General features: G+C 44.2%; 1 protein-coding gene across 1 annotated transcript in view; it reads left to right on the top strand.

Moving 5' to 3' along the window:
* stab2 (stabilin 2) overlaps positions 1-25,364 on the top strand; it is a gene marked incomplete at its 5' end in the record, with an annotated part of 81,032 nt that overhangs the window by 24,723 nt on the left and 30,945 nt on the right. The window contains 16 exons of the mRNA XM_083661376.1: positions 556-714; positions 1,805-1,900; positions 3,778-3,870; positions 4,518-4,565; positions 4,670-4,803; positions 12,031-12,139; positions 12,498-12,575; positions 13,253-13,342; positions 13,860-13,967; positions 14,307-14,438; positions 15,139-15,267; positions 15,595-15,657; positions 18,721-18,819; positions 22,677-22,872; positions 23,382-23,477; positions 25,105-25,162. Of these exons, the coding sequence (XP_083517502.1) occupies positions 556-714; positions 1,805-1,900; positions 3,778-3,870; positions 4,518-4,565; positions 4,670-4,803; positions 12,031-12,139; positions 12,498-12,575; positions 13,253-13,342; positions 13,860-13,967; positions 14,307-14,438; positions 15,139-15,267; positions 15,595-15,657; positions 18,721-18,819; positions 22,677-22,872; positions 23,382-23,477; positions 25,105-25,162 (1,688 nt within the window). The remainder of the gene's footprint in view (positions 1-555; positions 715-1,804; positions 1,901-3,777; positions 3,871-4,517; positions 4,566-4,669; positions 4,804-12,030; positions 12,140-12,497; positions 12,576-13,252; positions 13,343-13,859; positions 13,968-14,306; positions 14,439-15,138; positions 15,268-15,594; positions 15,658-18,720; positions 18,820-22,676; positions 22,873-23,381; positions 23,478-25,104; positions 25,163-25,364) is intronic.

Genomic DNA, 25,364 nt, shown 5'->3' with positions numbered 1-25,364 from the left:
TGATCACTTGGCCTGAGCATGCTCAGTTGAGCATCATCACTTGGGCAACTCGAGCGATGTGTGTGCGTGCGTGTGTGTGTGTGCGCACGAAGCTGCATATAGCCTACTTTTTTAAAGTCTGATGGTGAATTAAGTCACGCACATATGCATGACCCATGCTATCAAAATCTCACTCCAGCAATGTACCTAAAGTTGGCAACCCTGTTCTAGTATAGAATTGTGATGTCATAATATCTTCCCTGCTGAGGTTATAACGACCCTTGCTCATAGCCCAGCTAGCCACACAGTTATTGGCCTCTGTGTTTTGTTTCAGAACCGGAGGTTGGCCCTGGGTTTATAGACAGTTTTCACGGGAATTGTGTTGCTAGGGAACCGTTTGAAAGAAACCTCGCTTATTTCCTGTCGGTTATTGTACTAGCAAACACTGCAACAGGAAGTAAGCTGGGGGGCAGTTTAGAATGGTTATGTTGTTGAATTGAAACTGTCTATAGTGTCATGTTTCATAGACAGAGGTTTCTACTTCTGTAAATGTGTGCTGTATTCTGCCCCCTGCAGGCCAAATGTGTAACGACAGGACCAAATACACACTCATGCCAGTGTCTAACAGGGTGGAGGGAGGATGGGGATGGGTGCCAGCCCATCAACACATGTGACAATCGTGACAGGGGGGGCTGCCACCCGAATGCCACCTGTGTGTATATAGGGCCTGGGGAGGTAAGGAGAAAGTGCATGAATATAAAAAGGACTACACCAGCTTTCAGGAGCCTCCCTGCCCATTGGTCACCTTATCATGTCTGATGAGAGGATTGGATTCAGATGCTAGCGCTTTAGCATACAGTATGTTAAGTAATTGTAGGCGACTAGCGTTATCCTAAAATGGAGAAAATGGCAACACATAGCAGCTCTGGCTGGATAGTTCATTTTAATGGCTTGTTTAGGAGTTTGGTCGAATACACAAAAAATACAACACAAATAATACACTTTTTTAAGATGATCTTTTTGGGCATTTTACCTTTACTGGTACGACAGTGTGCAGACAAGGAGGGGTTGGGAGAGAGAGAGGGGATGGCATGTGGCAAAGGAATACAGGTTGAATTGGAACCCGTGTGGGCCGCGCAAAGGACTAAAGCCTTTGTGGTACGCGTTCTACCAGGTGAGCCACAATGCCGCCACAAATAATACGCTTTCAATGGTGGAAGATCTCTCATCCGACAAGACTTGACTTCAAGCCTAACTTGTATTGTTTACACAGAGAGTGAGCAAAGTTTTTGATTCGTTGATTCGTAAAACAAACTTGACCGATGAAGATAGAGATTTTGTTTTTTCGAAGTTGTGAATCAACAGTCCATAGAATAAAAATGCCCGCAAATTCGCAATAGCTGCGACAAGATATGCATGTCGTCCACTCCATTGTGATGTCATCCACTCCATTGTGATGTCATCCACTCCATTGTGATGTCATCCCCTCCATTGACATTGATTTTGTGGACCAACATTTTTTGGTGGACCGACCAACCAACAGAGTGACTTACAGAGCTGGACCATGACTGGTCACATGACTGGTCACTGCTGAAAACAAAAAACAAAACCAACTAATCATTATTCAAAGGTTTACCTTCATACTTGGGATGCTAGTTACAATTAGCATACTGTATGCTAATTAGCATGTGCACCGGACAGACCTATCTACTGGAGGTACAGAGATGACTTTGGTCCCACTCCTGTCGTCAAATATTGGTTAATGTGATCAATGGGCCAAACCAGACGGTGTAATGTTTGATTCTGTTCTTTTGTAAACCAACAGAGCCAATGTGTGTGTCTGGCAGGCCTCAGAGGCAATGGAAGAGACTGTGAAGTGGCCAATCAGTGTATGACCCAAAACGGAGGTTGTCATTACTTGGTAGGTACTGTAGCACTACTTCTTATTGGGATGGGCAAGCATCAAGCTTAAAACTGGCAAATGGAATGATGATTCAACATACTGTATAGTCTGATTTCTTAAAGTCCCTGGAAACCAAGAATATATATGTGTTTTGAGTTTGTCACACCACAGAAAAATGTGTTATTCACCACCCAGCCAAATTTGAACAATTAAAAATGTCGCCATGTATGTCAAATGAGGTTTCAAAATCGTGAGAAAATAAGCGGCATTCTTTGCTCTGACACTGTTACCGCTTTCAGACAGACACGGTTCTGGTTCTGGCTCTGGCTCCGTTCTGGAGTCTCAGAACCTTGGTGCTTTCTGGCGAACCAGCCCGCGTTCACACCAGTTTAAGCGGAACCAAAGTGGGAGGACGTTATTCGGTAGTCCTGCTTCAGTTTTTTAAGTTGATTAATTATTTGGTCTGGCGTTCGAGTGAACCCGGCCTTGGCCATCTCTGCCACAAGTTCGGCATACGACTTGCTCTTTCTTGTACTGCTTTCTAGCTTTTCTTGAGATTCGGTAGATGCCCAAATTGCCACTAAACATTTGGTTTCCTCAGGAGACCACTGCCAATTATTTTTCTCCATGTTGTCACTGCCTTCTTCTCCTTCCTGCTCGTTTTCACAGCCTAGAATGAGACAAGCCCACTGATGATGTCACGGTTCCAATGGCAAAACCAACTCTTTTTTGGTTCCGCTGAGAACCAACTTTTCAGGTTCCGAACCAATTATTTTTTCGGTCTCAACGAGCCGGCCGGTTCAAATTTGGGTTCGGGAACCGGAACCGGAACGGAGCCCTGCCAGTGTGAAAGCCCTAACAGTGTTCAATAACAATAACAACACACAATAACACACAATAACAACGTTCCAATAACAGTTAAACACATTGCATGGACATCGCTGCTTCTCTGGACAGTGCTGCTGGCAGGCTGGCTGTTGGCAGCGGGTTTCAGACAGACATTTCCACGTTAGTCTGTGTGTTCCCGAGACGCATAAATGTCGTAGAAATTGTCGAAAATAGCCAACCAAAAGATACAAAAACACGAGAAGATTTTTGTATTTTTTTGTGTCATAAGGTTTTTACATAATGAGCCCTATAAGCACCACCCACTCCAACACCAACCTCAGAAAACACCAAAAACAGCAAAATGTCAATATTTAGGATTTGGATTGAAACTATGTCTAGAACTTCTATATGCTTACAATTATGCACATAAGACTCTACCGTAAATTACATACAGTAGTTAGAAGGTTTTTATGGATTTTGGTTACCATGGTCTTTAGACTATGGGCCAAAATGGCTCTCTGGTCTATTTTGTTTTACTTCTAACTACAGTAGGTATATTTTAATGAGCAAGACTACACTTACTCCACAAGCACTAGTAGTTCATTCTGATGATTTGAATTGACTGTAAGACTGAAATGTAGGATTTGACTGTAAGACAATTGGATCTCAAGTCACCTCCCTCTCTCTACCTCCCTCCCTCTCTCCCTCCCTCCCCCTCTCTCCCTCCCTCTCTCTCTCTCTCTCTCTCTCCCTCCCTCCCCCTCTCTCCCTCCCTCTCTCTCTCTCTCCCTCCCTCCCCCTCTCTCCCTTCCTCCCCCTCTCTCCCTCCCCCTCTCTCCCTCCCTCCCCCTCTCCCTTCCTCCCCCTCTCTCCCTCCCCCTCTCTCCCTTCCTCCCCCTCTCTCTCCCTCCCTCCCTCTCTCTCCCTCCCTCCCCCTCTCTCCCTCCCTCTCTCTCCCTTCCTCCCCCTCTCTCCCTTCCTCCCCCTCTCTCTCCCTCCCTCCCTCTCTCTCCCTCCCTCCCCCTCTCTCCCTCCCTCTCTCTCTCTCTCTCTCCCTCTCTCTCTAGGCCAGCTGTCGCTTGTTGTCTGGCCTGTGGCAGTGTGTGTGTGAGGAGGGATACGCAGGGAATGGAAAAGTATGCTACGGCACCATTGAACAGGTTAGTTGCTTATAAAGTAGCCTATAGCTACTGTATGGCCATGTTCCAAACTCTACCTATAGGTTGAGGCCACGTCTCGTCATAGACGCTGGGTTAGCTGGCTCAGCCTGGCTGGGGGCGTGGTCAAGGTGGGGTAAAAAACCCCGTTCTATCCATTCAGCAAAGTTAGAATTTAGCTATTAGCCCAGCCCAGGCAGACACGATCGGGGATTTAACCACCGCAGTAAACGCACATCTGAGCAGACGTATTGTGTTCTGCTCTGGAACCCCAAAACATGTAGTTTAGAGCCGCAGCACCGTCTTTTGGTGAGTCAGCCCATGAGATATATCGGCGGTTTTACCCCACTCGCGCACCAGCCGTTTAACATTCTGTGGGCGTTCCCAGACATGCCGACTGTCTCTATAGCTACTGTATGGCCATGTTCCAAACTCAACCTATAGTTACTGTATGGCCATGTTCCAAACTCAACCTATAAAACTGGCTGCCGTGCATCACCCAGGTGGGTGCCACACATGGGTGGTGGGGGGTTGAGTCCCCCCCCACACCCGTGAAGCGCTTTGAGTATCTAGAAAGACGCTATATAAATGCAATCAATTATTATTACTGTTATTGCCTGAACATGTTTCCTCTGTCTATGTGATTACAGGAGCTGACAGTTCTCCCAGAGGTCACAGAGTTCATCACATGGTTAACTGTAAGTGATGTATTTCTATGCATACTTCAATTTCAATTTGAATTTTCCCTTTAAGGTGTCCTTGCCTTTGTTTAGATGATTTCCTGTGTGTCCTCCTGTCCCAGGAATCAGGTCTGTCTCAGTTTCTGTCGGAGCAGAACATCACCCTCCTGGTGCCCACCTCAGCAGCCATGAGCAAAATGTCTAAGGATGACAAGTTCTTCTGGACCACAAAGGGCAACTTACCAAGCATCGTCAGGTCACAACCAACACAGTCTCACAGCAAATTGTGTTTGCAACGGTCCTCCACACAGTGCAAAAACATAACTTTCAGAATAACTGGTTCGATGGTAGCGTTCTTTGTAGTTTCACAATAACAGCTGTAAAGTTGTTACATGGCAACTTTTGACATTTCTGCAAACGTTTAATGTCAACGTAAATTTGAAACCAACCGTTGGTTAAAGCAGCTACGAGGAACTTTCATTTTGTGTTTATTGTAGCGGCACCTGTGGACACAAGCGGTACGGTTCGCCCAGAACAAAAACTGCCGTGCACGGCTTTTCCAACTCAGCGAGCCTCCCCAGCTGTTATTTTAACTGCATAAGGTTGATGTCACTGCTTCATTCTCCGGCCGGAAACAAAAATGACAACCAGTTTCACACGGACGTGACACGTGACAGAAGCTACAGTACGCCCGGTCAGCACACATGCATTTAGAAAAACTATATAGAAATCTCGTAGAAGAAAATCATTCCATGAGTGGAAATAGCTGCACTCCAAAAATTAAAATGCAAGATTTCAGATTTAATTTTTTATTTTATTTCAGGCTAACACGTTTCAAAATCATCCCCACCTGTGTAGAGGAAGGTATTGCTTAAAATCAATACAAAACAAATCATAGAAATATAGCACTTAATAGAAAGAAGTACATTTCCATAGCAGTGATTTCATAAAAAGAAAGTACTTTCTCATAATAGTGAGATGAGGCTATATTCTAGGAAGGAACTGTAGACAATACTACAAATCAAGAACAATGAATCTCCTTTGCTGATGTAGATAAGATGTGAGGCATCACTATTACATTTAGACTGTTTCATAACCAGCTAAAAGTTCCTCGTAGCTGGCTTACGTTTCATGTGGTTTAACTTGATTAACGTTATGGTTATGGTTTGGGTTAGGCTTAAAAGCTTAAATATTACTTGCGGTTGAAATGTAGCCATTGGACACGCTGGGATCAAACACCCCGGTGTGAAAGATGAGGATTTTGTTTCCCCGTCCACCCTGACCACTGCACCCTACTGACCACTGCACCCTACTGACCACTGCAACCTACTGCACCCTACTGACCACTGCATCCTACTGCACCCTACTGCCCTGCTGAAAAAACCAGCATGCACCAGCATAGCTTTTTATGCTGGTAAATTTGTTGTGTTTTGAAAACACAACAAGTTATGCTGGTGTACCAGCATCCCAGCATGGGATGCTGGTGATGTGACCAGCATGGGATGCTGGTGGTGTGACCAGCATGGGATGCTGGTGGTGTGACCAGCATGGGATGCTGGTGGTGTGACCAGCATGGGATGCTGGTGGTGTGACCAGCATGGGATGCTGGTGGTGTGACCAGCATGGGATGCTGGTGGTGTGACCAGCATGCAATGATGCTGGTATGCTGGTGGTGTGACCAGCATCCCATGCTGGTCACACCACCAGCATGGGATGCTGGTGGTGTGACCAGCATGCGATGATGCTGGTATGCTAGTGGTGTGACCAGCATGGGATGCTGGTCACATATGCTGGTCTTGTGACCAGCATGGGAAGCATACACCAGTACACCTATGCTGGTGTGCTGGTGTGACCAGCATACACCAGCTATTCTGGTGTCAAAACACAACATGCTGGTCTATGGTTGAATGCTTGTTAACCAGCACCCCATGCTGAGAGTAGTCAGACCAGATAAACATCACAAAAGTAATCTTTCTTGAACTAGTTAAATGAAGACTATTTCAGGTTTACATAACAATATAATTATTTATTAAATAAAAGCAACACAGAGAGGGAGTGGGAGAGAGAACCGCACATACAGCAGTGCACCTGAACAGTCAGCCTGTACCTGTCTTTATGTCAAAAGTATTAAAAGTAAAAGTGTGACTCAACTCAATTAATGTGCTGAAGGCAATTAAAGACTCATTACAATTAAACTCAATTAAATAATAAAACTACTGACTAATTAACAATAACACAAAAAACAGGCAACATCACCCGACAAGAAAAGAGGTCACCCCAGGAACAGCTGGAGAAGAGGTGTGCAGGCAGAAATGTCTGGGAGCAGGCTCAATTGGGGAGAACAGGGAAGAACCGCCAACCACCGACATTTTGTCAATAGCCTATGCTCCCTTGAGGAGCAAAGGCCTTAAGTCATATCAGAAGTAGAGAATTCCACTGAAAAACAATGCAGATTTATTTTGCACAAAATCTCACAATCCTAAAAACTTTATGGAAAAAAACAATGTTTTGCAGGCATTCATTTACCGTAATTAATTAATTTAATTTAATTTAATTAAAAGGGGGGTCTGGTGAGACGAAGGAGGAGCACGGCCGGGAGAAACCCACAGAGCCTAGATCCTCCATGCACCGAAGGGCCAATACTGCGGCGTAGCACTAGCTCTATTGCAGCGGATTGGGTTCTTTTTACCCCTCCCGCGGGCAACGTTGCAGATAGAGTAGTAAGGCTGATCCGTAGCGGCTTCTGGGACGTGAGTCGGGGTCTTAATTGGCCTCGGCTGGGTCTACTGGGCGAGGGTGTATGATGTTGACAGACCCGAAACACCTAACGACCCCAGATAACATCACTGATGACACGTCCTAGCGCATGCGGTAGCAGTGTATTTGAGAATGAATTTCAGTTATTGAGAGTTGATTTGAGTTCAGTCGTGGACCAGTGATGTCATTCACAAATCACAACTTAAATCAACTCTCAATAACTGTCAAACTAAATGAATGCCTGCAAAACGGTTTACAGTTTTTGGATATGTGTGAGATTATGTGCAAAATAAATCAGCATTGTTTTTCGGTGGAGTGTCCCTTCAAGTGCTATTCTTTGCTTGTTTGTTTATGTCCATTATTTTCTCTGTGATGTAGCATCCAGGCTTCCCCACTCGAGCTTCCACATCTGATTCACCCAGGTTTTGGTTCTGGAGCCATTCTTTGTATCAAACTGAAAAGCAAACAGAGATAAATTACTGGCAGAGTAACACTGTTCTTTGGTCAATATTTCAACTGCCATTTGAAAAAGTGCTACACAAAAGTGACGCATGAGCTACTTTAAAAATTATTTCACTGTACTGTCTGCCCAGGGTCTAGCTGTACAAAGACCTTTCTGGCTCACAGCCCGATTGGTCCCAAGTTCCCAACACATATTAAAATTCATCTTGAAGTTGATAAGTCAGATACTGTAAGTGGGGGCGTTAAATCACACCTTTCTGATCCACCTTGGAACCTGGTAAAACAGCTCATCCATTCCAGACACATTACAATTTGGTAAATAAGAGTCCAAATGCAGTGACACATGCATTAGGTTCCATGGGATCATGGCATCAGCTATGTGCACAAATCATTTATTTAACAAGCCAGTCACCTTTAATTAAAACTACAGCCACCCACAGGATATGTCCATCTAGATCGTTTTGGTGTGAGTTGCTGAGTTTTGGAGAAACTGGCCATGTTGTGGTGCTCAAAGCACACACAAAAAATAAAAATAAAATAAAATAAAATAAAATCCTTTCCAGAAAGGATAAAAAGCAAGTAGGCCTAGAGGACCACAGGAATAGGTTTTTGGAGAAAAGAAAAGTTCTCAACTTACTTAACAGATTAATGTGTGTCCTCCACTGGCTGTTTCTCCCTCAATGTATGATATCTCATCAAAAACCTGCACACACACAGTATATAGACAAAGAGACAGTGTCAATTAGAAAAGAATGTGTGAAAAGCAGCACTCATTACCACCACTGAGGTGCCCTTGAGCAAGGCCCTTAACCCCTTAATGTGTGTGTGAGTGCGAGCAGGGCCCACTTGAAAAAGAGATGGAAATCTCAATATGGTTACATCCAAGATCTACAGAGCATTACAGGGAAACAGTTTAGTGACTGTAATATTTGCACAATTGAAAAGTGAAACCCAACGAAAAAGGTCTGGGTCAGTTTCTCTAGCTTTACTTTACACATCACAAATACCAGGTAAGGTAGAGCTTTCCCCCTGTTTTCATATTTATACAGTAATTAAATCAGCTCCACCATTAAAGTCGAAGTGAACCGGAACGGAATGCACCAGCGCGAGCGTCAGACACTGAAAACGAATTGAGAGGCGGACCATATACGTGTCGATGATTTGATTTGACAATTCTGAGGACTGGCTTTGGGATTGGCCAATGCTGGCGTGTTCCACCCGCAAATCGAGTGGGATTCAGCCTGTTGTCATGCTACACGAGTAAGATCCGCAGAGTACCAGGCAGCCAGCTGCTTCGTGCGGGGCGAGCGGACAATCCGATTCATAGGTGCTGCCCGCCCGCCTGGAATCTCCGAGAGACGACCCCTGACAGCCAGGGAGGCTGTCAGGCTCGGAGGCGCGCGCCATTATCGTTATAAATGTAAATAATATTCCTGGAATGCGTGTTTTAACGAGCCAGTTACATTTCTTTGCATTCTTAGACATTACCGTTTGATTTGGTTTGCATAATTGCTCAAGTTAGTAGTTAGTTTATGGGCTAGAAACTCTGCCAGATGACAGGCACTAGGCGCCATTTTCGCCTTCATTTGGAAGAGAAAATGATCCTGTAATGAAGATTTGATTGACAGCTGAAATACTAAACTAAATACTAAACCAAAATACTAGCCTGTTACAATATAGAATTATCACCCAGCCATAACGCCACCACAGGCGCGCGCACGCACACACACACACACACACACACACACACACACACAGAGCTGAAGGTGAGAGCAGCGCTCTATCATGGTAAAAAAGTGTTCCCCCGTCAGCGGCCCCTCTCCTTCTTACAAGTAATTGACGTGAATAAACCTCTTTCTGTCGTAGTAAATAACACACAAGTTAAGCCTACTTCACTCACCTCCACAAATAATCTGCTTCAAGCCGCCGGTTCGTTGTTTCTGGAGTTTATTTGAAGACCGGAGCAGTGAGTGCTGTACTGACAATTGACAAATGGTGCAGACAGGTCCAGCCGCGCGAAAGTTTGGAGATGGTCTCGCGCAGCATATCAGAGGCGTAGTGATACTCAGTTCCATAAAATAGTTCCAATTGAATGCAGCACGGACGTCACTTTCCCACTGGAACACGCCCCCTCAATCGGGACTGGCAAAACCTAAAACCTATGGGCAAAACATTCAGCAGGTTCTCTGTTGTTTGGAGCAGTAGGTGTCATTAATCTAGGCTGATTACTGCATTCAAAATCAGTCTTGCTGTCACTCAGTGGGCGTGACCATGCAGTGACTTCTGCCTGTGACATCACGTGCATACCCTCTATATGGGAAAACTGGCCTCAGAAATGAGTCTGACCCAGGGCCACCTAGAGTTTAATTAAAGCCTCTGTTACAGTAGAAAACATAACATAGCTTGAAAGTAATAATAGTAATAATAATGACAACAACAACAACAACAATAATAATAATAATAATAATAATAATAATAATAATAATAATAACAATAACAATAAAGGTAATAATAATAATAATAATAATAATAATAATAATAATAATAATACATTCATGTGTAATGTTATTTTAAAGGACTATGCTTGATATAGAATTGCATTAGCCTCTTGTATTGTGTTATATTAGCCTGTTATCCTGTAAGGTGTTTTGTTGGGCATGGTTAAAACTTTTTTCTTGTGTGTTGCGTTATTTGTTGCTTATGTTATAACTTGGCCCTGTACCATTTATTTTATCTGGCAAGCTGTCAATGGAGGCCAGAAGACGATACAAAATATAAAAAAGAAGGCATATAACCCTAGCCTGGGTAAACCCAGCCTCCACGTGACCTGCTCTCAGACCTGCTCTGCTCTCGTAGTGACTGAGAGCAGGTCTGAGAGCAGGTCACGTGGAGGCTGGGTTTACCCAGGCTAATATAACCCACCCTATAACCCATAGGGGATGGGTGATGGGCCAGATTGTTTCCCAAACTTTTTCACATCAAGGTCCCCTAAACTAGACCACAGACCCCCAATTTTGTGCCAGGGTCCCCCATCCAATAAAACTTTTGCTTTTAGATGTTTTCCTCATGGTTGCCATGGCAGCCATTTTACTTTCCACTATAACCTAATTATTTTTGCATCAAATCTCCTGAACCAAACATGATGACAGAAAAGGTGATGTCTACCCCTTACTGTATGTTTTCATGGTATGATCCAGTGTAGGAAATTAGCCAGGGGCAAGGCCAAATATGCTCTAATAAATCTCAGAATGCACCAAAAAAACATGATCAAGGAGCAAAAATTGTCCCCAAGATTTTGATAGGCCTAATTATATTCTCATTACATTAATTACATTTTCATTTGCTTCTCTAACACACACTAACACAATTAACTTTTGTAAAACACCCCAAAAAGGGACCTGGGCTTGGCCTGGACACGAAAGTTAAAATTAAATCCATGCCATGGACCAGCAGGGTACAGAGGAGGTAATTTCCATTGTGGAGCACTTCACAATCTCCTCCACCAGCATGACCATGCTGGTCAAGCAATCCCCAGCACAACCATGTTGGTCCACCAGCTTCACCATGCTGGTCCAGCAACTTCACCAGCTTCACCATGCTGGTCCACCAGCTTCACCATGCAGGTCCACCAGCTTCACCAGCTTCACCATGCTGGTCCACCCGCTTCACCATGCAGGTCCACCAGCTTCACCAGCTTCACCATGCTGGTCCACCTGCTTCACCATGCTGGTCCACCAGCTTCATCAGCATGACCATGCTGGTCCACCAGCTTCACCAGCTTCACCATGCTGGTCCACCAGCTTCACCATGCTGGTCCACCAGCTTCACCATGCTGGTCCAGCAACTTCACCAGCAAGGCCATGGTAGTTTACCAGCTTCACCAGCAAGCGTTAGCTGGTGGACCAGCAAGGTAATGCTGGTCCACCAGCATCAGACCAGCACTAACCAGCATAGACCAGCATCAGACCAGCACTAACCAGCATAAACCAGCATAGACCAGCAAGAAATTCATGCTGGTCTATGCTGGTTTTTTCAGCAGGGTGACCACTGCACCCTACTGCACCCTACACTGTCACAACCCAGCAGGCCAGAGCATTTGCTAATTTTAAAATGCCTCTTTTCTTGTGTAATATTTTATGAATAGCAAGATACTAAATTAACTTAATATAATAATTATTATAAAAGTATTATAATTTTATTTATTATTATTATTTATTTATATGATATAAATAATGTAATATATTATATATATATTTTTTAACAGAAATCATGTGATCCTGGGCAACTATCCATTATCTACTCTGCGCAACATTTCCTCTGCACAAGTTACTTCCCTTCTCAAGACAACGCTTCCTATTTCAACCACCAATGAGGTGAGCACCGAGACGTGAGGCCAAAGATGGTGAGGCACAAGATTTCCATTGTGGGTGCATGACCTTGGTATGCTGGGCCTTGGTCTACTGTATCTTAATTATTCATGAATGGGGTGATCTTCAGGGTGCCATTGCTTGTGGTTGGATCTTCTGCAATGTCACACACAATTTATTAGAATGTGTATTAGAATGCCAGTCCTCAAAGAAAATGAAAATGCTAAATATTTATTGATGATTGACGACTTTACACATGACAATCCTTGATAGGACATGGGCACTAATCTAATTATTATTTCTGGTGAGATCCAACCTGACATTCAGAGTTGACAAGTTAATTAACCCTATGTTGTTCTGTCAGTCTACAGTAATTGGGGGAGCGACCATCACTACAGGGAATGTAGCTGCAACCAATGGATTGATACATGTTATTGATAAGGTACAGTACCGATGATGATCCATTCAGACAGGCATACTATATCTCATGCTAGATGATTTCCTTCTCTACCTGCCTCTCTCAATGTTGATTTTAAAGGCTGGTCAGAGACTGTTTTTAGTCAGTCTTGACATTTTGGGAAAATTGTATGTCAGTCTTTTAGAGAGCATTCTTGCTTTGAATATCTCTGTCTGGCACGGGCACCTGACCTTAGCAAATACAAACAAGCTGAACAGGATTGTCAATACCGCAGGGAAGATAGTAGGCCGCCTTACAGCACAGCTGTACACAGAAAAGCCCTGTCAATCAATGATGAGACACATCCCCTCCATCCTGAGTTTGAGCTACTCCCCTCAGGGTGGCGATATAGAGTACCCATGGCAAGTAAAACGATTTACAAGGGTTCTTTTATTCCTAATGCAATCAATGTAGTCGATAAGCTACAGTAAACGCAAATATGAGAATGTAGGCTGTACGCATAGGTATGAATGTACTATTGATTTATGTGATGTGATGTTTTGTTGATGTAGACATGTTTGTGTTTATACTTACCTGGGTGAGACCAATGACAATTTTCCTGCCTTTTATTGTCCGGCTGGACAATACAGTCTATTCTATTCTATTCTATTCTATTCCATTCTATTCTTCCGTGTCCTATCTCAATGTCTTTCTCTCTCCAGGTTTTGGTTCCAGACAGGAAGCAGAGTGAAGGACTACTGGCGCTGCTGGACCTGAGGCCAGAGTTTTCTCTGTTCAGATCTTACCTCATTGTATGTACAAAGACATGGTTATAAAGTGATATTTTTTGGCCAAATTGAATGTTCACGTTGACTTAATTTTTGAAGTGATAATCTCAAATATTTTCATGTAAATAAATGTCTGATAGAAAAAAAAAGTCCCTATCTATCGGGGACTGAGTTAACACAATGGTGATTGAGCCTATGGCCATTGATGGAATTGGAAGCCATTGCATTTTCAGTATTGCAGCATTTATGAACTGGGTATCTGTCGTGACGCCCCAGAGAGGGTAGGTGGAGCTAACACAATAGACTCGCTCTAGCTAGCTATTGCAGGTGGTTACTATGGCCGGACAAACTGACACGTCACATTATGCAAACGTTTGGATCTCACCTGCAATTACAGCTCATCGCCATAGGTGTCGGCAAAGAGAACAAAACTGAAATCTTCGAGATGATCACTTTGACCATACTGTAGTAAAAAAAAAAAAAAAAAAAAAATCTTGTGATGTTCAGGATTGCACACAGTTTGTACTTTTCTCCTTTTCAGGAGCATAACCTGACAGATGAGGTGGAGCAGGCAGATGAGTACACAGTCTTTGTTCCAATAGACAGTGCCATCAAAGATTACCTGAAGACAATGGCTGCCACTTCTATGGTAAAGTAAAATAATTGTCCTTGCTTCGAATTGTCCTCCGGCGATAACGAGGCCGGCTGGCTGCATTCTACTGCATGTAGCACACTGACTGTCAGCAAGTAAATCATACAACCCCACATAAAAAAAAAAAAATCCAAACTACCCCTTTAAGGATTTTTAGCGCTAGCTAGTCCAGTGGGCACTATGGCCACATCATTCCCTTTATCCCGGCTAGTGAAGCTTATTGTTGTCATCTCGCTCTGAAAATGACTAACCACCGGTTATTGGGCTATGAAAAATGTCCACCCTGGTTCTAATCTCACTCCTACATTATGAACCCTGTGTCGATACTGATGGCAGGATGTGAACACAACACGCTACCATGTAGTCCTGTCAGAGCGGCTTCTGAAGACAGACCTGCAGGCTGGTGGCTATAAGGAGACCATGCTGGGATTCTCCTACCAGCTGGGCATCTTCCCCAGGGACGGAAAGGTAGGAATTCATCTGTTCTCTGTTGGAAGGCGTGAAAAGACGACCAAAATACAGTATCCTACTCATGTAAGTACTGTTTAGTATTAGTACTAGTTATATACTATCACAAGCTTTTATGATAATCATATTCAGAAGTCATGTGATTATTACTTATTATTACACACATCCATCCCCATTGCTTAATAATGTTACTACCGGTACATTGATTATTCTTTTGTTATTAGCTTTAGTAGGTTTTGAGGCACGTGTAATTTACAACTTGCCAATTTATGATGTAATGCTTATGGAGAGGTTATACAAAATTGTACTGTGACGAGTGCTATTAAAAATTTAGCAAAGTACCATAATTAAGTCAATTCCAGACACAAGCATTATTTAACATTACATTTCATTTTAAATTTTCAAATGATGTAGGACTTCATCACTTATCTTTGGGCAGGAATCTATTAAAAGAAAATTGTGTGGAATTGGCAAAGGGGGTCCAACATTGGCACACGGCACCAACAAAACAAAAAGCAGAAAAAGTCAAACGTCTACATAAACAAAAGGCTACTCAATTACAGTAAAGAACTGCTGTAATTCATTACTTCCACCCTTTTATTCTGATTATCTTAACAGATTTTCATTTTATGCTGCCAACAACAATTTGGTTCTCTCTTTTCAAATTCTCACGTGTCTCTTGATCTTCTCTCCTCACCAGGTGTTTGTCAATGAGGCTCCATTGAATGTGTCCAACATCCTGAGCGGTAAAGGGGTGATCCACGGCCTCGCATCAGTTCTGGAGATCAACAGGAATCGCTGCGATGAAGCACAATACTCTCAGATGACGGTAAATTCATATGCTAAATAGGGCTGTGCCAAATAATTCTGAAATTCAAATATTCATTCATAGTGCTGACATTCAAATTACAATAAATAAATAAATTTAGGCTTTTTATTTATTTATTTATTTATTTATTTATTTATTTATTTATTTATTTATTTATTTATTTTGACGTGATGACGTCATGGCAGACATTCAAATAATCGTGGAAAACCTCAATAGAATATTTGAATGTAATTTTGTTTTATTCGATACAACCCTAACACTAAATACCCTCAGTCATATCCTAACCCATATTGAGTGAAATCGAATAACAATATATTTGATCAATAGGGATCCTGTCAGGATTGTTTCTTCCCACCAAGCAAATCCTGCCCAGATGGAACAACCCCAATGGTAGGATTTCTGACATCAAATCCAACCAAAAATGACATCGTATAATTAATGGTTATCTGTATTACAAATATTACTTGATTCAAAGTACCTTTTTACTGCCGCCTGTTGCAGCAGCAAAATGTTTTTTCTTCGGCTGCTAGTTCAGTGAGTTTTAGTCGTAGACTTATACCATTGGAATCCTGTGGATGCTCATTACCCTGACCACCGTGAGAGTCCATTACCCTGACCACCATGAGAGTCCATTACCCTGACCACCATGAGAGTCCATTACCCTGACCACCGTGACAGTCCATTACCCTGACCACCATGACAGTCCATTACCCTGACCATCATGAGAGTCCATTACCCTGACCACCGTGAGAGTCCATTACCCTGACCACCATGAGAGTCCATTACCCTGACCACCATGACAGTCCATTACCCTGACCATCATGAGAGTCCATTACCCTGACCACCGTGAGAGTCCATTACCCTGACCACCGTGAGAGTCCATTACCCTGACCACCATGACAGTCCATTACCCTGACCACCATGACAGTCCATTACCCTGACCATCATGAGAGTCCATTACCCTGACCACCGTGACAGTCCATTACCCTGACCACCATGAGAGTCCATTACCCTGACCACCATGAGAGGCCATTACCCTGACCACCGTGAGAGTCCATTACCCTGACCACCGTGAGAGTCCATTACCCTGACCACCGTGAGAGTCCATTACCCTGACCACCATGACAGTCCATTACCCTGACCACCGTGACAGTCCATTACCCTGACCACCGTGAGAGTCCATTACCCTGACCATCATGAGAGTCCATTACCCTGACCACCGTGAGAGTCCATTACCCTGACCACCGTGAGAGTCCATTACCCTGACCACCATGACAGTCCATTACCCTGACCACCATGACAGTCCATTACCCTGACCATCATGAGAGTCCATTACCCTGACCACCGTGAGAGGCCATTACCCTGACCACCATGAGAGTCCATTACCCTGACCACCATGAGAGGCCATTACCCTGACCACCATGAGAGGCCATTACCCTGACCACCGTGAGAGTCCATTACCCTGACCACCGTGAGAGTCCATTACCCTGACCACCGTGAGAGTCCATTACCCTGACCACCATGACAGTCCATTACCCTGACCACCGTGACAGTCCATTACCCTGACCACCGTGAGAGTCCATTACCCTGACCACCGTGACAGTCCATTACCCTGACCACCATGAGAGTCCATTACCCTGACCACCGTGACAGTCCATTACCCTGACCACCGTGACAGTCCATTACCCTGACCACCATGAGAGTCCATTACCCTGACCACCATGACAGTCCATTACCCTGACCACCGTGACAGTCCATTACCCTGACCACCATGAGAGTCCATTACCCTGACCACCATGAGAGTCCATTACCCTGACCACCATGACAGTCCATTACCCTGACCACCGTGACAGTCCATTACCCTGACCACCGTGAGAGTCCATTACCCTGACCACCATGACAGTCCATTACCCTGACCACCGTGACAGTCCATTACCCTGACCACCGTGACAGTCCATTACGCTGACCACCATGAGAGTCCATTACCCTGACCACCATGAGAGTCCATTACCCTGACCACCATGAGAGTCCATTACCCTGACCACCGTGACAGTCCATTACCCTGACCACCGTGACAGTCCATTACCCTGACCACCATGAGAGTCCATTACCCTGACCACCATGACAGTCCATTACCCTGACCACCGTGAGAGTCCATTACCCTGACCACCGTGACAGTCCATTACCCTGACCACCATGACAGTCCATTACCCTGACCACCGTGACAGTCCATTACCCTGACCACCGTGAGAGTCCATTACCCTGACCACCGTGACAGTCCATTACCCTGACCACTGTGACAGTCCATTACCCTGACCACCGTGAGAGTCCATTACCCTGACCACCATGAGAGTCCATTACCCTGACCACCGTGACAGTCCATTACCCTGACCACCATGAGAGTCCATTACCCTGACCACCATGACAGTCCATTACCCTGACCACCATGAGAGTCCATTACCCTGACCACCATGAGAGTCCATTACCCTGACCACCATGACAGTCCATTACCCTGACCACCATGAGAGTCCATTACCCTGACCACCGTGAGAGTCCATTACCCTGACCACCGTGACAGTCCATTACCCTGACCACCATGAGAGTCCATTACCCTGACCACCGTGAGAGTCCATTACCCTGACCACCGTGACAGTCCATTACCCTGACCACCGTGACAGTCCATTACCCTGACCACCATGAGAGTCCATTACCCTGACCACCGTGACAGTCCATTACCCTGACCACCGTGACAGTCCATTACCCTGACCACCATGACAGTCCATTACCCTGACCACCGTGACAGTCCATTACCCTGACCACCGTGAGAGTCCATTACCCTGACCACCGTGACAGTCCATTACCCTGACCACCGTGACAGTCCATTACCCTGACCACCGTGACAGTCCATTACCCTGACCACCGTGACAGTCCATTACCCTGACCACCGTGACAGTCCATTACCCTGACCACCGTGACAGTCCATTACCCTGACCACCGTGACAGTCCATTACCCTGACCACCGTGACAGTCCATTACCCTGACCACCGTGAGAGTCCATTCCCTGACCACCATGACAGTCCATTCCCCTCACCACCATGACAGTCCATTACCCTGACCACCGTGACAGTCCATTACCCTGACCACCGTGACAGTCCATTACCCTGACCACCGTGACAGTCCATTACCCTGACCACCGTGACAGTCCCTTACCCTGACCACCGTGACAGTCCATTACCCTGACCACCGTGAGAGTCCATTACCCTGACCACCGTGACAGTCCATTACCCTGACCACCGTGAGAGTCCATTACCCTGACCACCATGACAGTCCATTACCCTGACCACCGTGAGAGTCCATTACCCTGCCCACCCTGACAGTTTTGTGGCAGTAGGGTATTTGGAAACGGGTACAATCTGTATGTGTGAGCTATAATGGTTTGTGTGTTCCCCACAGAAATCAGCACGAAGGAAGAAGTGTATGTTCAGCCAAATGTATGACGGGGAACGACTGCTCAGCATTGGCTGCAGGGCCACCTGCCAAAAGACATCCATTGTATGTGACATATTTTACTATGTAGAAGAGTGTTTCATCACTAATGCAGACAAAAGACATATGATGTGACTACCAGTATCTATGTCAGGGATGGGCAACTTGGATGATAGATAGGGCCACAAAAAATGTCCTCACTACCAGAGATTGTGACCGTGCACTTCCACCAGTAGGATACTGTTACTCCATCGCTCAATTATAGCTGCTGTTATCTTGATGAAAATAACGAAATATACACTGGTAATCAAAGTTTATTATACCAACATTTCTGTTTTTCATATTTGAATGTATTTTAGTAAGGGTTGCGCAACCCTATCGAAAAATACTACCTTATCTGTAGGGGAGTCAGTACCCATAGAACCAATTCTCATTCAGATATCTTGAGGTGAGATTTCAAGGGACCCCTTTGAAAATGATCATGCCAGTTTTTCCCTTGCCAAAATGTAGCCTAAAGGCGTTTACAGACTCGTCCGTCAGAGCCTCGCCCCGCCCTCCCCGTATGACGGCGGGTGGACGCTAGGGCTGTGCCGATTCACTTATCTCCCGATTCGATACTATCACGATACTTGGGTGCCGATTCGATATATATTGCGATTCTTAAGTATTGCGATTCTACGATTATTGCGATTCGATATTACGATTTATTGCGATTTTTGTTTCTTTTTTTCTTTTTTCAGTTTGTTTGCTTTTTTACACTAGATTAGAACATGGGAAAAGTTGAATCATACACTAGAGACTGTATCATGAGTAGGACTGGGTGATATAGTTAAAAACAGGGGCGGACTGGGATCATAATTCAGGCCGGGCATTAGATACCAAGCAGGCCAGGCCGATATGGGCCGACGCGCGTGAAATTTGGGCCGTTTGAAGCCCAATTTGGGCCATTTGAAGCTCAATGTGGGTAGTTTGAAGCCCAATTTGGGCCGTTTGAAGCTCAATTTGGGTCGTTTGAAGCCCAATTTGGGCCGTTTGAAGCCCAATTTGGGCCAAGTCCAATTTTACAATGAGATGCACCCACTTTAACCCTGAAGTGTAATTATTACTTCAGACTAACTAATAAAGTAATAAAACCACTAGTAAACCAGTAGGCAGCGCCTGGCCTGCTGTTCAGTGAGTGGCCTGACTGCCGGCACACAAAAAAAAAAAAAAAAAAAAATTTTTTTTTTTGCTTTTGCGATTATCGATTCTGGAATAAAAGATCGATTAAAAAAATTGTGACATTAAAAATCGCGATACTTTGGTGAATCGATTTTTTTCTCCCACCCCTAGTGGACGCCGTCGGCTGACGGGGGCTCCTCCAAAATGTAACTCAGCGGCGACGATACGTGCGTGACGTCAGCTGCACGAGAGTTGTGATTGGCCGTTGCCTTGGGCCGCATACGTATATCCGGTGACGCGCATACTGCGAGATGTTGTTGTGATTGTGAAGAAGAGCCAGCAGACAGCATGGAGGAGACCAGAGAAAAATTAGCAGAGGAGGTTCGGAGATACACTCATCTCTATGATGTATCTCTATGATGTATCATCAGCGCTGCCAATAAACCAAGAGCATCCAACGCCGCCGCCATGATTGAAAGTTCTGGGAGATTACGTCATAGTAGTGCGCCACGACCCGCCTAGTGCACCCGAAGCCACCTAGTGTGTCGGAGGTTTACTGCAACCAACCGACTGACGTCCTAGCATGTAGGGCTCGCTGGCGCCAGCAGATGGCGAGACGGCTCCAATTCGAGGCGGACGGACGAGTCTGTTGTGGCCTTAACTTTGGACAGTTATGTAGCCCCCTTCCCCACAGGCTAGCATGGCATGGTTGGGACCAATGTGTGCCTTAGGGCTTCTAGTTTCATATGATAGCAGAAACTTTGCTCCGGCTTTAAAGAGGACATGAAACATTTGATCATGTGACTCTAGTTCATTTGCATTTCACCTCAGACAAGACAGGACTCTGCTTTCAAGTCTGACATTTACCTAGCTTTGCTAGAAAGATAAATAACATGTCACCTTTTCGCCAACTAGGCTGCTGCTAGGTGACATCACTAGGTTGACTGTACATTACAGAAGTCAGGATTTTGATGAATCAAAACAACCACAATCTAAGTCAGAAACACAGCAGCATATCCTGTTAGAATTCAAAGTCCTTACTACCAACACTTAGGCCTTGGCCACACTGATCCGTGGTGTCTGTCCGTGTGCGTTCATTTCTCTGTTCACTTCCATTCATTTTCAATGACAGCTGTCCGACTGTCCGTGGAGCACTCAGAAGCGTACGTATCCAGAAAATTTGCATACGTTTTGATGGACAGAAAGTTGAAGAGGGATGAACTTTTTCTGGATGGACGTATCGGACGGTCGGATAGTCACTGTCCGTTTAGCCAATCAGAGTCGAGGTCTCGAGAGGAGGCGTTCCGAGATTTGTTTAAACTTTTCAAAGAAGATGGCGGCTGAGGCGGTGAAGGAGGCTATAATTAATGCTGTGTACACCATCCCGCTGTCACTTTTTCCCAAAATAAAGATCGAACAAACTTTAATTGCCCGCAAAATGTTTGAATATATTCAAAGTTGTTGTTTTTTCTTGTTGTTTTTTTTGGCTGCATCCAACTCAAGACAACTTTTTAGACCCTGGAGACAATCTTTCTCAGAAGAGACTAAGGGCCTGTGTCCACCTAGCGTCTTTTCCTCAGGTCCAGCGTCTTTTTTCAGTTGTTTCCAATGGGGTGAGAGCGTATGCGAGCGCACACGGACGTCTAGAGAAAGTGCACAGCTCCCAGCGTCTTTTTTCGGCGTTTTTGTGCACCCGCTCCCAGCGCTTCCAGCTGAAAATATTTTAACTTTCAGAAAGACGCTGGTGTCGGCTGCTCCTTTTCTGGTAACTAATCATATGGAAAAACTATCGCAACAGAGACAGAACGGCTCAATTGTGGGAGCAGATTGGCTAGACACTTAATATTTCTGGTGAGTGTTGTGCTTACTGCTTTTAATAGCGTAGCCTACCTGTGTTGTTAGCATGCTAGCTGTCAGCTATCAAGCTGAACTAACGTTACTTGCAGACTGCTTCCTTGTATATTGTGCGCTGGGATCAGCATTCCCCAGCGCACTCCCAGCGTTTAACGTCGGAAAAATACGCTAGGTGGACACAGGCCCTAACGCGACAAATCTGGAGACTTTTTCTGACATGGGATTAACATTACCAGCAAGCAGCAGTTGGTTAATTTTGGTTAATAAAAAAAAAATCGAACAGGTCAATTATACATTCGAACATGCCCTCCTCCCCCACATTCGAAGTTAAATTCGAATTTCGAATAAAAAGTGACAGCCCTACTACGTGATAGTCAGTGTCACCGTCTGATTTCACCATCTAATCTGGTCATTCAGTGGCATTTTATTGCCACATAAGGATTATTATTATACAGTCTATGCACATAAGTAACGTAGCGCACAGAGCTAACAGCTAGCTGACGCCAGCTTTCTTCTTCTCTCGGTTTATAGGCGTACCTTGTACATTGTACATTGTACATGCAACGGACATAAATCTATCCGTCTATCCGTTCTGTCCATTTTCTGACGGATCAGTGTGGCCAAGGCCTTAGCCTGTACTCCACTACTGTACTGTACAGTACTGTAGTGTACTGTACTGTAAATGTCAGACTTGAAAGCAGTGTCCTGTCTCGTCTCAGGTGAAATGAAAATGAACTAGAGTCATATGATCAAGTGTTTCATGTCATCTTTATACACCCATCCCCCCCACTTTTTTTTTTTTTCTTTTTTTTCGAGGGGCCGTCAGTAGCCCATCCCTGATCTATGTTGTAAAGCATGTGGCCTATGTCCAAACAATAAGTGGCATGTAAGAATCTGTCCCTTCACAGGTGCGGAGGTGCTGTGCTGGGTTTTTTGGGGACCATTGTGAAGCGTGTCCTGGGCCAAAGGGCCAGCCTTGCTTTGGGAACGGTGTGTGTATGGATGGGACTAATGGGACAGGGATCTGCCGGTGTAACCAAGGTTTCAATGGAACAGCCTGTGAAGCCTGCAACCTTGGCAAATACGGTGTCCATTGTGATCAAGGTAAGGCTAAGGTTAACTAATCTTAAGCAAACCATTAAAATGCAGCAAATACTTAATGATAGCACTTACAGTATGATGCATTCCAGAGATGTGGGAAAGTCAGAAATTCAGACTCCCTACTAGGAAAAGTGCAGTGTAATCCTTCAAGTTGGAATTCCAACTAGGAATCTTGGGCAAGATTTCTTAACCCCAAGGTTTTTGAGATGCAGGGACATCGCATCAACATAGTCTCAAAGCTACATGATATTATTTAATATGTTTGTAAACCTCAAAATACACTTAGGCTTAGGTCGATTTTCAGCATTGCATCTATCGAAAGTTGAACTTACAGTTGCTAACATTCTTTGCAATATGCAATTACATCCTGCCAGCTGGGAATTTCCTACCTCCAACTTTGAATGGAATGGAGAAGTTACTACAGTATTCAGAGGAAATTACAATCCTCTACTGCTCATCTATCTGTGTTCTCTCTTTCCTACAGCTCACTGTCTTTCTCTGTGTCTCTGCAGACTGCACATGTCAAAATGGCCAGTGTAATGATGGATTGAAGGGGCACGGGACGTGCGAGTGTGACTTGGGTTGGAAAGGCATCCTCTGCGATGAAAGTATGAAAATAAACCTTAATATCTCGGCATTGAGACATAAGCTCTTTTCAGACATGCATTGAACTCCGGAAGATATCCAGACATTACTTGGTTGGGGTTTATGTTTGAACACAATGTGTCCGTTGTGAGCGCGCAGCCACGCAAATGGATTTGAACCACCCAAGCCCATAGTACAATGTCTGTGTCACTTGCAGAGCAGCCGGTTTGAATACTACAGGATATAGAGTACCACAGGGATGACGTATTTTTGTAGGCTTACCCAGAAATCCCCACCATGCTGGTTCGTAGGGGGTAAAGGCAATGGGATTTTTGTATTGGGATTTCGGTTAAATGCATTAAATAACAAAAGACGAAAACAAAAACAAAAAAAATAAACAAAAGTTTATGAAACAGCTAAGTTTGTGTTCAGCAAGATGATCTTCACAAACGAGGACCACTTTTATGACTTTTGAAGCGTTTTCTGAAAATTGCGTAAAAAAAACGCATTTACGCATTTCCAGACCTTATTTCATACATTTTATCAAAATCCCCATACAAAAATCCCATTGCCTTTTACACGTACGAGGCTCATTGCTGCGGTACTCTACTGTCCAGAGTGGGCGTGTTGAGTGTTGCAGCTTACAAGCGAATTATTTGTTGCACTTGTGACAACGAGCATTGTCAGCGTCGAAAAATGCCTATTGTATGAAAGGACAGCTCCAGCGAATGCCCGGACCTGTTTCAACGGACATAGTCCAGAGTTCATGCAGGGTATCCGCACAGTTGATAAATCAATTTATGGAAAATTAAAGTTAAAAAGTCTTGAGGTCTTGAGGATGAGGTATTACATTTTGTAGCTATTGTTGTGATGATTGTGTTAAATGGGCATATGATATTGTCTCATATAAATCGCAGACCCCTGATTTGAATCAAAATCATCTTGTGGCAGACTTTGTGATATCAGCAAATACCGTATCATTGTCCAAAGAATCTATATCAGAGGTTTTCAAGGTGGGAGGCGGGCCTCACCAGGGGAACCGTTTCAGGAGATGCTCAGTGAATGGAAGTGAAAAAATTAGTTATTAAAAGGAGATATAGAATAGACTGTGTGTAATTTGATTAAAGAAATAGTTCAGAGATACAGTCGTTTTGGGGGAATTTGACCGTTTTTCTAACTTTCCCAGAGTCAGAAACAAATAAATGCTTCAGACAGACCTTTTTATGTATTTGGTGTAGTCTGATGTATGTCAAACAGTAATATCAGCCTATCTTGGCTCAATTGTTGAGTGACTATGGGATCAAATAACATAATTGTGATCCCATAGGCATCCAGGATAAGGATTTGAGAGAGGGGGGACTCATTTTTCTCAGCTGTGTCTGGGGGGAGGCCAACAGTCTCAGACTTTGAAAACCCGATATAATATCGATATAATATCGTATCATGATGAAACTTACACCCTTATCGCTGATGTGAGAGCATGTGACGAAAGTGGTGTTGAGGTCTTAAAATATATTGAAAAGGTCATCAAAAAGGTCTTCCAAGGTATTGAATTTAACTTCAGGATTCCTGCATACTGTATACCCTGTCATGTCTGAAAGTGGCTATAATGCCAGTTGAGACTGAGCTAGTCTGTTTATCCTGTTGCAGAGATAGAATCCAAAGCTGATGAACAATGTGGCTCTGTGACGTGCCATACCAGTGCAAAGTAAGTGGACACTGACAGAAGCTTTTGTCTAACACTCGTTGAGAATCATAATCAGAAATACTTGATTGATCCGAGGGGAAAATGGGTAACCCTACAGTCATTCACATTCAAGCAGTGATGGGAGAAACAAGGCTTTCTGAAGCTTTGAACAATTGAACCAATTGCTTCGGAGAATTATTCACTGTATTGAAACGCTCGAAAC

Source organism: Poromitra crassiceps (genome assembly GCF_964638095.1).
Source record: "Poromitra crassiceps genome assembly, chromosome: 2".
NCBI lineage: Eukaryota > Metazoa > Chordata > Actinopteri > Beryciformes > Melamphaidae > Poromitra > Poromitra crassiceps.
This window is presented reverse-complemented; position numbering and strand designations above follow the sequence as displayed.